A 13,421-nucleotide genomic window follows, 5' to 3' on the forward strand; every position below is an offset into this window, starting at 1 on the left:
CGGGTTCGAGCCCTGGTCCGGGAGGATCCCACATGCCGCGGAGCAACTAAGCCCGTGTGCCACAACTACTGAGGCCCATGCGCCTAGAGCCCATGCTCCGCAGCAGGAGAAGCCACCACAATGAGAAGCCCACGCACCGCAACTAGAGAAAGCCAGCACGCAGCAACGAAGACCCAATGCAGCCAAAAACAAATAAATAAATAAAATAGTAATTTTTCTCTTAAAAAAGAAAAAAAGACTACAGGAATTTGCTGGCGGTCCAGTGGTTAGGACTCTGCGCTTCCACTGCAGGGGACACGGGTTCGATCCCTGATTGGGGAACTAAGATCCTGCATGCTGTGCGGCATGACTGAGATAAAAAAAAAAAGACGAAATAACTTACTGGCACTTCTTCACCTTCAACGTCTTGCAGACTTCTCCCAAGTAGCCTTTGGTTTACCATCCTAATGTGGGGTTCATCCACAAAGGACACATATTTTAATGTCTAGGAAATAAAGATTAAAAGGTTACCAATTTTAGTTCAGAATCACGAATTGCATATCTGAACATATCTAAAGGCAACTGTTATTCCTATTTCCAAATGACAACCTGTTACACAAGCTAACCAAAAACTCTTGCTAACGAAGAAAGAATGATTCCGAGTCTAAAGGTAAATCAGAAATTGATCCCCAAGCACCTTAATTTGTAGATTTAGAGTATCCACAGCTTACTGCCTCATATCTCTAGGTCCCCCAAGTGCTATGTAAAATTCCTTTGTTGTGTTCCCTCAATTTCAGTTACTCTAGGTTGAATATCTCCAGAACGTTATACTATTGAATCTTAAATTATTTATATTTTCATTAAATTTCATCCCATCTTGGGCCATGAAATGGTGATTAATTTTAGTTGCAAAGATGAACTTTTACTTTAATTGCAAATACTTGTACAATGAACAATGAATTGTGCATTCAGCTGCTAAAAAAGGACAGCAGTGTTCTTGGATAAAAGAAAGAAACCCTCTGTTGTTTTTAAATACCAGAGATTTCCCTTTGATTGGAGGAAATCATGGAGTCAATGTAGTAAATCCCAAATTAATCAAATCAAAACCATACAGATGAACTAAAATTTGACCACTCCCCCATCCTAGGCTCTTTTCCAGAAGCAATCACTGTTATCACTTTTATGAGTGTCCAGTACCTTTTTTTATATGTATATTACCTCCCCACACACATTTATATGTGTGTGTGTATAATACATGTAGAAAATATACAGAATCTATATATGTGTGTATATAAATGGACATATATAATATACCTGTAGAAAAAACATAGAATTAGTTTATGTGTATTGTTGCTTTTTAATCTACCATATATATTGTTCCATAGTTTGCTTTTTTCCTGTCAACAAATGTCTTGGATATTTACTCATGCCAGGACCTATAACAGAGTGGTTATAAACATGGATCCTGAAACCAGCCTGCCTGAGTTGGAATTTCACCTCTGCCACTTACTAACTGTATGACTTTGGGCAAATTATTTAACCTTCCTGTGCCTCAATTGCCTCATCTATAGAAAGAGATAATAGTAGCACCTATCTAGAGTTCTGCTAATAATCATAATCCCATAAACCTACCTGTAGGGTTGTGTGAAGATTCAGTGAGTTAATGTATATGTAGCACTGGAAATGCTATGTAAACGTTTGCTTTTATTATAATCTACCTCATTTTAAAAAACTGGTACCGGGCATTCCTTACTATGGATTTATCATAGTTTATTTCACCATTCACCTATTGGACATTTGGGCAGATCCTCCTCTTCACTGTCACAAACAGCACTGTGATGGTCATATTGTACATGTGTACTACGTGGGTACCCAGGTGAGTGTTTCTCTAAGGCAGGTATAGAGAAGTGGAAATGCCAGGCTGTAAAGTATGTCCCATTTAAATGTTACTGGATTTACAAATTGTTCTCCAAAGTCATTATACTTTTTTTGCACAACCAATTTAATAAATCTGACAAAACTGACAAATCCTGGAGCATAAAAATTTGTTTTCCCTATATCTTGCTTCCCCACTTTTGTGTCTATTCTTCACTAAAACTAAAGGATTCATCTGAGAGATGGTGGATTGGGGTAGAGTCCAGAGAATTATCCACCATGGGATTGATTACACCTATGATTTTGGCCTTATTTTTGCATACTTCTCCGTGGTCCAATGGGCCACACAGGTGTTTTAACATCCCATAGACGCAGCAAGCCTTACCTGCGTTGGCTCCACAATGGATTCACACTTCTTCCTGTAGTAGTATTCATTGACTGCACAGGGTTCACAGCACTTGCAACAGGGATAAATACGGGTTCGACAGCATTTATTTGAGTAAGTGTTGATGAGAAAGTCAACGAACACAGTGGCCTGGGAAAAACCCAGACAAGCACCATGTCAGTGAAACTTCCTTTTGCCAAATCATTTTCATAAAATGTGAGAAAGAGAATCCCTTACCAAACCAAAGTAAGAGAGGTTTGAACCGATGTACACGATCAGCTGGATAATGTCAAATTTTCCTCCCTGGAAACAGAGTACAAAAGGTTACCCAGTTGAAATTCAGAGCAATGCTCTTTTGCTCTAACATGTAATTGTAAGTTCCAGCAGAGGAGGGAGTCTAGTGCCTTGAATTTGACAGATGCATCCAAAGTGTTCACGGCAACAAAGATTAAGGAGACTGAAAATATGAATCCCATTCCTCCTGCTTCTGCCTTTCAGGATGTGCTTGAAAATATGGATGTTTTAAACAAATAAGCACTGGAACTCACACATTGAGAGGAGAACCATTGAAAGTTTTTTTTTCCATTCAAGGTGAGGGTATCAAAAGAACTTTCCCTAAAAGTGATTTGAGATTACTTTGGAAACAGGGAAGGAATGTCTGCACAAACTCTTCCCATAGATGTCCCTGTGGTTTTTATTCTCAGTGTCTTTGCGTCCTCTCACTATATCTCATCGATTCTTGTGGTGCTTATCACCATGTTACATAAATAATACGCTGTCAGACAAGGTATGTGGGCATCTGTTGATTTTTGTATACCCAGCATCCCCTCCTTCTGGAGACAGCATGCCCGTTTTTCTTTGGAGAACCGTCTGTGTCCATACTCAGTCCATGTTGTTTGCGGGGAAGGGGCTGGTTCAGGGCTGGTGTAAGACCAGCCATTGCAAGTGACCCTGGTCACAGTTCAGCAGTGAGCATCTGGCCCATATAGGGCCAGTCAAAGCCAGTGGCATCTGCTGAGGCTTTTGCTGAGATGTTCTCTTTTCACTGAGGTTGCTAAATTGCTAAGGTATAAGTAGCTGCTGACACCACTGCATAGAGATGACCCGCTGTGAATGACGCCAAAACAGAGGAGAACAAATGTAAGAGATGGAGGGAGGCAGCTTCCTGATGATGTTGTTAAGACATCTGGATTCATGATGCCTGAAGCCTGAAAATTGCCTCTGGATTTTTCAGTTATGTGAACTAAAAAAAAAAAAGACTTCTTTTTTCCTAAACCCATTTGAATTGGATTCCTTACAAAGTATTTTGCAGAGGGATTTCTTTCTCTCTCTCTTTTAAGCATCAGAGTATATGGGAAATTGAGTATTAGGTTTTTTCCCCAAGCCCACTCTTGTACTCATTAGATGACCTGTCCATGAACAATGACATTTCTTCCCCCTCTCTGATCCCACATGCAAGATGCACAGTGCCAGCTAACGACTATGACCAAAACATTCACCCTTTGAGACACTACAGCAATAATTAAGACACAGTCATAGGAACGGAGATGCCAGTAGCTGAAAGCGAGAAGAGACTTACGGTGCCAAAAACCAGGATGTCAAAACGGATCCCAAAGGCTTTTATCAGGGTCCGCTTTTCGGTATTATTTTCCTTATAGTACTTGGCATATCTGTAGGAGGAAAAGGAAACATATTTATAAAGATCTATCTGGAAGTGCTGGTATTTTATGAAAAGAAAAACCGAAACAGTAGCCAATCTAGTCTTCTTTGTCCATCTTCTAGCTCTGCTGTGGTTGGCAAAGGGAAGAACACAATCCAAACCCATGAAATTCTCTCTCTCTTCACCTGGAACCAAGGCACCACTTCCCCACGTCACCTTCTCTACTTCCAGCATCACAGGATGATGGAAAGTCTGTGTTTTAGTTTAAGATTAAAATGAACAATTTTTAACCAATACAGGGTTAACAACAAGAGAAATTTAAAAAAAGTAACTTCAGGCACTCTGATCATTCTCTAAGAGGGAAAAGTTTAGCTTCTAGAACAAAGAGGGGGAGGGTGAATCTTAGATACTAATGAATGGATTGGGAACAGGTGCCCCTCAGCAATCTGCTCTAACTGTGTTTTCTTAAGATTCTGTATTTGACTGTTGGGCATCCATTATCACCAGGGCCAAACTAGCCGACAATGTTGTTTACATGCCCCCTGCAATCCAGCTTTTGCGAGTATGTGAAAATCATGTTACAAACCCTCTGACCAATCCTGAGTCCATATCTCCAGCCACCTCCTGTATCTAACTTTCACACACCCAGCCAACATTTCCCCTGCCCTAACTTGCCCAGGGCCAGGTACCAGACAACCAGAGACCATCCCTGTAGCCCAGAGCCCACCAACATTACTCAAACTAGCCAATCCTAAGCTGTTTCCCCTGCCCTGCCTTGCCTTTCCCACAGAAAACACAGTAAAGGCTCTGGGCTGTGCTTTCCCCTTTCTCCTGCTAACCGCTGACCAAACCTGGTGCTTCCCCCTGTGGCCCTGTGTGCCCCACCTCTCGGGAAATTCTTCTTTCAAGGGCATTGACTTCTCTGTGTTATCACTCAGTCACCTTTACAAATTAAGACCTGGGCACAAATCACAGTCACCCAAAATATGCAACCCAAATCAGTGCTACAGTCAGGGAAAGTGGCATGTTTTGTTTTCCATGAATAATTAGGAAGGCTTAAGCCACATGCCTCACAAAACTTTTAAATCTGACCCTCCCTCTTACCACTTTTGGTGGTTGTTTTTAGGTAAGGACATATATTTTCTTTGAGTTATTAATTCATAATCTATTTACAGGTGTGGGGAGAGAAGAAAACAGAAAACAGATGCTCTGCCAGAATATAGTATGGAACATCTGAAATTCTTATTCTTTTTAAACTCACGATCTGACATTGAGATCAGTTAGATATTCTCAGGTGCTTCAGTGCCTGTTTCTGGCCAACAGCGTTTCAGTTTCTTTGCATCTGATTGTTCTCATTCCATGACAGTACTTTCTTCTACTCTATTAATTGATTTGTTTTTTAAAATACAAAGCAAGCATGCATCACCACTCCATGCCCCAGGGTTGCATTATCTCTCTATGCAAGCTGTTTTGCTGGAAGGTTAACATTGTATAGTAAATACTTGAATTTCTGCTTTCAGGGTCTTGGTACAGTGGTTCTCAAACCGAGGGCAAGAATCACTTGGGAATTGTGTTCAAAAGGCAGATTCCTGGGCCTCACCCCCAAAGGGTGGTTTCAAAATGTGTGAGGTGTTTCTAGGAATCTATTTCCAGGAAAGGTACCAGGTGGTTCTGATGCAGGTGATCAGTGGGCCACACTCAGAACACCAGGCCCTGGGCAAGGATGTTTTTACACTCTGTAGTGGGTTGAATAATGGCCCCTCAAAAAGATAAGTCCAAGTGCCTAACCCCTGCACCTGTGAATGTGACCTTATATGGAAATAGGATCTTTGCAGATGTAAATGGATTAAGGATCTCAAGATGAGATCATCCTGGATTTAGGGTGGGTCTTAAATCCAACGGCTGTATCCTTATAAGAAAAAGGAAAGGGAGAGTTGAAACAGAAACACAGAGGAGAAGGTCATGTAAAGACGGAGGCAGATACTGGAGGGATGCAGCCACAAGTTAAGGACCACCTAGAGCCATCAGAAGCTAGAAGGGGCAAGGAAAGATCCTCCCTTAGAAACTTTAGAGGGAGTATGTCCCTGCTGACACCTTGATTTTGGACTTCTGGCCTCCAGAACTGTGAGAGTTAAATTTCTGTTGTTTAAAGCCATCAAGTTTGTGGTAATTTGTTATAGCGGCCATAGGAAATGAATACACACACCCCCATTCTGAGAAGCAGAGAAGCACATCAGGCATTTTATTCTGTGTGGGTCTTCCCTGCTTTACACATCTTGTAAATAAACTGAATAATTGAAGAAGGATCTTTTGCCATGGATCTTTTGGTAAAGGACAAAATTCTGCAACGTGATCAATTCCTTCAACTTCCTATGTTTTAGAAAGTTATATTTTCTCATAAACCTCATATAACCTCTAACTTCTTTCCCTTTTGTGTGGCTATTTGAAAATAACTTGTCCAGTTACCCGTCAGATCTTGACATTTTATTTTTGGCTAAAGATTTCTTCTGGTGCTTATTCCAGAGAACCAATGATCTAAAACTTTGTTCTAAAAGAATATTAACATGACAACCAGTTCTTCAGAAAGCTCAGATCTCTCCAGGAGCTAATGTTCTTAGGCTTAGCTCAGCGACTTGAAGAACATTTGTTAACATCTGATTGGTACATTGCCCTGCATGCGTCTGCTGATTGCTGAAAAAACAGCCTGTGAGGGCAGTCAGGGACCACTGATCCAGGCCTCTCTTTTTGCTAATGGCCACAAGCCTATTCAGTAGAGCAGCTGGGAATGATCAAAACATTACCTAAACTAGGAGCTGGTTTCAGGGCCCTGGATGAAATTCCACTGACCCGGAGAAGGCAAAATCCTCTTACATCTTGATCTCAGCCAGCCTTTAGCCAAGGGTCTCAAACTCAAATGCCTATAGGGGCCAGATAACAGAAATGAGTGATGCAGCCATGTAAGAGGCAATAAGGAGTGGTGAGGACCGTGGCAAACCAAGAGCCACATGCCCTTTCTAAAGGGAACCACTGATACTCAGCTCTAGCTGAGTGCTCCCTGTGGAATATGAAGCCAGTGTTGTCAAATGGTTTGATTGTTTTCAAATAGTTTAATTTTCAAAAAAAGTAGGAAGTCCATATTTTTATGTAGAATGTCTCAACTTTCAGAACATTGTGCAGCCCAAAAACAAAAACAAAATCTGAAGCCTGCTTCCCAGTTAATGATGCTGCTTTAAGTAAAATATAAATAGAGGCATTTGCTTAAGTGGACCCCTCCAGAACTCAATAAGAGTGCTAGCAGAAGGGTTAGGAAGCAGTGAATGTGTGTGTGTGTTTGCACGTGCACGTGTACTTTGGCCTGTACTTGCATGCTCAGAGTAAGTAGACACTTTATTTTATTCATTCTCCCAGGCAGCTAGCAACCTGGTTGTAGAAAGAAAATATAGTCAGATGAATCATCTAAGAAGAAAGTATGTTTGGGATGCTAGAAAATATAGTCTAGACCAGTGCTTCTCAAAATTTAATGTGCACATGAATCTCCTGGGAATCTTAAGATGCAGATTTTGACTCAGTAAATTGAGAGTGGGGGCTGAGATTGTACATCATAACAGGCTCCCAGGTGAGGCCCATGTTGCTGGTTCCAGGATCACATTTGAGTATCGAGGGTCTAGATTAGTGATTCTCAAACTTAAGTTTGCATTAGAATAACCTGGAAGGCTTATGAAGACAATCCCCAGAGTGTCTGATTCAGTAGGTCTGGGGTAGAGCCTGAGAATTTACATTTCTAACAAAATACCACATGACGCTGATATGGGGACCCACACTTTGAGAGCCACTGGTCCAGACCATTAGTACTAAAGGTATTCAGAGAAGCTAATATGTTTGCAAGTTGATTCCCTAACATGGACTCCTATGTGTACAGTTTCTCTTCTTAACTAGGAAAGCTCTGTCCTCAGGAAAGTGCATGATGCCTATGTGGGTCCTATCCTGTGCTTGGAGAGGCCTTTTCTGGTTGCATTTCCCCACACCCCCATCACACTATCTTGTTTGATTTTCTTTGAAGCATTTATCATCATCTGAAATGGTTTTGTTGGATTTGTTTGTTCTATTGAGGTATAACTAACATATAATAATAAAATGCAAAAGTCCTAAGGGTTCAATTCAATGAGTTTTGACAAATGAATACTCTTTGTAACCTACATCCCTACCAACATCTAGAACATTCCATTACCCCAGAAAACTCTTGTGCTCCCTTCCAATCGGTTCCTACTTCTCCTTCCTACCCCCAAACCCCAGCCCAGCAGCCATTGCTCTATCTTTTTTTTTTTTTTTTTGCGGTACGCAGGCCTCTCACTGTTGTGGCCTCTCCCATTGCGGAGCACAGGCTCCGGACGTGCAGGCTCAGTGGCCATGGCTCACGGGCCCAGACCCTCCGCAGCATGTGAGATCTTCCCGGCCCGGGGCACGAACCCGTGTCCCCTGCATCGGCAGGCGGACTCTCAACCACTGTGCCACCAGGGAAGCCCCATTGTTCTAGCTTTTATCATCACAGATAAGTTTGCCTGTTCTTGTACTTCATATAAATGGCATCATAGAATGTACTCGTTCAGGTCTGGCTTCTTTCACTCAACGTAACGTCTGTGGGATTCATCTATGTTGATGTGTGTATCAGTAATTTCTTCCATTTTTATTTATGTTAAGTAGTGTTTTATTATATAAATATATCACAATTTATCTCTCCATTCACCTGTTATTGCACATTTGGGTTCTTTCTGGGGTTTGCCTATTATGAGTAAGGATGCTGTGAACATTCATGTACAAATCTTTTTGTGGAGATATGTTTCCTTTCTCTTGGGTAAATACCTAAGAGTGGGATTCCTGGTTTAGAGGATAGATGTATGTTTACCTTTATAAGAAACTTCCCAACAAGTCTCTAATGTGGTTGTACCATTTTACACCCCCACCAGGAAAGTAGGAGAATTCCAGTTGTTCCTCCTCCTTGCCAGCCTTTGGAATTTCCAGTGTTTTTAATTTTAGTCATTCTGGTGGGCATGTCATTATATTTCATTGTGGTTTAAATTTGCATTTCCCTGGTGACTGATGATGTTTTTTATTATATTTTTATTGGAGTTTTTTAATTATATTTTTGTCTTATATGTATAGTCATGTCCTATTAGGATATATGCTAAGCAGTAACTTGTCTATTTTGTTTACCAATGTATACCCATTGGGGCAACAAATATTTTTGTCTTCAATATATATTTAATGAATGAAGAATGCCAGTATCAACATCTTACCAGCTTCTTAAGCAAATTGTATAACCAAGGGATATACTCAGCAACTCTCTCTGTAAAGGAAACAGCAAAAGCCTGCTTTGTGTCTGGAACCAGAGCACAAAATGACCAGCCATAATAACCACAGTCACAGAACCCTGCCTGGCTCCCACAGGAAATGAAAGGTCATGGAGACTGTGTTATAAGCCTCAAACTGAGAGGTCAAATTACTGCTGGCCCAGTGTTGTAGGGACAGGCTGAAAAAATTATCCAGATGCAGGAGGTAACATGGAAACTAAGTTAGGGGCACAAGATCACCAACGGGAAAAAGTCAGGAGCGGAGGATTGAACTGTGCAGAGCATCAAAACAAGAATAGATCAGCACAAAACCAGCACTAGCTAGCTTAAGAGTGAAAATGAACCAGAATTCTAGTGAATTCATAGGGTTGAAGTCCAGAAGCTAGAAGCATAGGCGATGTACTACAAAGAACCTTAAAAATTAGACAAAACTGCAGTGAGGAAGCAATGTTACCCAAGGTATCAGGAGACTGGGCTTCCCTGGTGGTACAGTGGTTAAGAATCCGCCTGCCAATGCAGGGGACACGGTTCAAGCCCTGGTCCGGGAAGATCTCATATGCCGCGGAGCAACTAAGCCCGTGCGCCACAGCTACCGAGCCTGCGCTCTAGAGCCCACGAGCCACAATTCCTGAAGCCCATGTGCCTAGAGCCCGTGCTCCGCAACAAGAGAAGCCACAACAATGAAAAGTCCGTGCACCGCAACGAAGACCCAACGCAGCCAAAAATAAATAAATTTATTTTTTTTAAAAAAAGTTCTCACCAAAAGGATTTCCAATCAAGATGGCAGGCTGCCTCACCACCTCCACCACCACCTCCCAACCCACTGCACTTACACAAAGGAGTGCAAGATAAAGTATTTTTTAAAGTCATATCAATATATTATCGAGCTCAAAACAAGGAAGGGCAGGTGCTAGAGATGAGTGGTAAGTTGGGACTAAAGCCGCGTGAACCCTAGGAGTACCAGGTCAGATTTGTATCTGAGCAACTAGAGTCTTAACATACTTCTTGGGAAAGGAGCTGAGGCTGAAGATGCCCTACTTAGCAAGGAAGCAGGGATGGGATACTTCTAGTGGAGTGAAGACATCCAGCACCAAGAAGTTAAACTAAAAACTGGTTTGTAATTGATAGATGCCATACAGTCCTGGCAGGAACAACTACAAAATTAAATCATCACCCCAGAGGAATGTCTCCATATCCCATGGCACACACAAAACTTTGCACAAGATCATTTCTGCCGAAGTCCGCCAACAAATATTCCAAAGCCCCACAAAGAGAAATCCCATCCAAGTTGCTACAGTTCAGTGTGAAAGGGGTTATACAGTAGATTGGACAAAAGGAGTAGGATCCATAAGCTAAGAATGGATCTCACTGAAACCATCATAGGTGGCTTTGAAAAAGAACTGAATATAAATCTGAGAAATGAAAAATATAGCCATATAGTTTTTTTAAAACCTGAAAGCATATGGTAAAATGCTCATAACCTTTGATCCAATAATTCTGCTTCTAGAAATTTATCCTAAGGAAATAATCTGGGATTCAAACAAAGATATATGTACAGAGAAATACACTACAGAGTTATTTATAAAGAAAAATCAGAAATACCCCAAATATCCAATAATGGCTGAATGGTGAGAAAATTATGAGATGGAAGGGAAAGGGTGTGTTTTAAGGTCTTAGTGATCTAGGTTAGGATTATGGAGCTTCTACTATTAGCTGTGGGTCTAGGGGAGATCATTTCACCTTTCTCAGCTTTCCCCAGGACACTAATATCTACCTTCCAGGGTGGTTGTGAGGTCTAGTGATGGTGATATAAATGCCTGGAGTATAGAATACCCTCCCTAAGTTGTAGCTAATGTTATCATTACACTCACAATGGAATACGATGATAATTAATGCGATGGTCACAAAGAATTTTGAGTGACATGGCATATGAAAACCTCCCCCCGAATACCAAACTATAAATGTGATATGATCTCAAATAAGCCTCACAAAACAATTGATTAGACGAAGGAACATTCACCAGAGGGTGATCTTGAATTATCTCAGGATAGAGGAATTATGGGTGATTTTTATCCTCTTCTCTCTGCTTTTCTCTGTTTCCCAAGTTTTGTTTTTATCTTACAAAGAGTGTGCAATTCTTTAATAATTCATACAAAAATTCAGTCACTGCCTAGCTCTTAGAGGAAGTCTTTTACGTTCCTCTTGTTGCCCTGGGAACCAAAACTAGTCTTGCTGGCTGCTGGGGATACAATTCAGCCAGGCCTGGAAGGTCCCTGGGGATCCAAGGGTGGCCAGTCACTGGGCAAGTCTGACCTGGAGCACTGTTACCTGAAGTTGTAGCCAGGGTACAAGGACTCCTTGGCATTCTTGTCGTCAAGGCCACGGAAACTGTATTTTGGACGGCAGTGATGGAACCACTTGTCCAGGTTGCAGTCCCAGTAGATCTCAATGCCCATGATTCCTCCCTGGGGAAGACAACGAGAGACAATCTCTAAGTCCCGCTGGACATGGGTTATGCAGCCATCAGACATCTCCCTGCATTGTGATGACCACTGAAGGAAAAGTTGGCTTTTGAGGGGAAAAAAAAAATGCTGATTAAAAATTTCAGAGCCATAAGTTCAGCCCTATCTAACTCATACAACTACTACTGTGGCAGCTACAAACGCATCTCCCTGCTCCTCCTCCCACCTGGAACACACCACCGTTAAATTTATTTTCCTAAAATATAACTTTCAACAAACCACTCCTGTAATCAGACACCTGTAATGTCCACCCCCCATGAAAGTTTAAGTTGAAACTTGTTAGACTGGAATTCATCGTGCTCCATCACATCTTCTCTGCTTATCTCCCAATACATCCCTGGAGAAAGCTCTTATTCCGAAATCTCTATGCTTTTCCCTAAACACACTTTGTATTTTCATTTCTTCTTTTAAAAAACAGCTTTATTGAGATACAGTTCACATACAGTTCACCCATATAACATGTGCATTTAACAGTGTTTAGTATATTCACATATATGTACAACTGCCACCATAATCAATTTTACAACATTTCCATTACCTCCAAAAGAAACCATGTAAACTTTAGTTACCACCCCTCTCTCGAGCACTAAGCAACCACTAATCTACTTTTTGTCTCTACAGAGTTCCTTATTCTGAACTTTCATATGAATGAAATCATATAATATGTGATCTTTTATGTCTGGCTTCTTTCACTTAGCATGATGCTTTTAAAGTTCATCCATGTTGTAGCATGTGTCAGTACTTCATTCCTTACTGTGGTGGAAGAATATTCCGTTGATTGAGCATACTGCATTTTGTTTATTCATTCATCCTTTGATGGACGCTTGGGTTATTATGGCTATTTTGAATAATGCTGCTGTGAACATTTATGTGCAAGTTTTTGTGTGAACATATGTTGTCATTTTTCGTGGGTACATACTTAGGAGTGGAGTTGCTCGATATGCTTTGAATTTTTAAATCTTGGCCCTTGACCTTTTCTCCCAATGAAATGTTTCTCCCACTCACCTCTCTAGCTAAATCCTCCTCATCCTTCAAGACCCAGCAAACATCCTTCCCCACCCACTCAGCCACCCCTGTGCCCAATTCATGGTGACCTTTCTCTTCTCTAAACTTCTAAAGAATCTGTTAATCTCTTACCTATACTTGGTACTTCTTTTTTTCTACAAACTTTTTTTGAGTACTGACTATCATATTTCACTGAATCTTAGACACCATTGCTTGTAAGACACATAGGGTTTTTTTTTTTAATGTTCCTCTAAGAAAAAAATGCTGTCGATTAAACCGTGAGACTCCATCAACTGAAAGCACTTCCTGATTTTGACACTATTAAAAGTGAAAAAAATGTATGTCTTTGAATCAATGAAATTAGGCATTTCAAGACAATATGCTAGATGCTGAGGATATAGAAATGAGTAGCAAGGAGGCTCTGACTTGGAGAAAGGGGAAATAACACAGAGTAATCACAACTGCCATTTTTTTGTCAGGCACTAAGCCAAGCACTCTACATATTACAGTGAATATCTAATGCCTTTGTCACTTGGCATCCAATTTGCCTTCTTCTGGGAAAACTACCTGGAATTTCCTTTGGGAAACACCTTTCCCAACTCTCAGTGGTTTGAATGGGGCTATGTCCTCTCCAAGCCCCAGGAGTG

General features: G+C 41.1%; 2 protein-coding genes across 3 annotated transcripts in view; one reads left to right on the forward strand and one right to left on the reverse strand.

Annotated features, from left to right (window-relative positions):
* Positions 1–13,421, forward strand: part of IFT81 (intraflagellar transport 81) — a 192,638-nt gene that overhangs the window by 30,770 nt on the left and 148,447 nt on the right. The gene's annotated exons all lie outside the window — the stretch shown is intronic.
* The window catches only part of P2RX7 (purinergic receptor P2X 7), a 48,699-nt gene that overhangs the window by 3,898 nt on the left and 31,380 nt on the right, over positions 1–13,421 (reverse strand). For both annotated transcript variants that reach the window (XM_081253191.1, XM_081253190.1), the window contains exons 8-12: positions 11,576–11,712; positions 3,819–3,909; positions 2,477–2,542; positions 2,240–2,389; positions 383–484 (exon numbers count right to left, since the gene is read on the reverse strand). In XM_081253191.1, coding sequence (XP_081109317.1) covers positions 383–484; positions 2,240–2,389; positions 2,477–2,542; positions 3,819–3,909; positions 11,576–11,712 — 546 coding nt within the window. The remainder of the gene's footprint in view (positions 1–382; positions 485–2,239; positions 2,390–2,476; positions 2,543–3,818; positions 3,910–11,575; positions 11,713–13,421) is intronic.

This window comes from Mesoplodon bidens, assembly GCF_964165515.1.
Source record: "Mesoplodon bidens genome assembly, chromosome: 13".
NCBI classification, from domain to species: Eukaryota; Metazoa; Chordata; class Mammalia; order Artiodactyla; family Ziphiidae; genus Mesoplodon; species Mesoplodon bidens.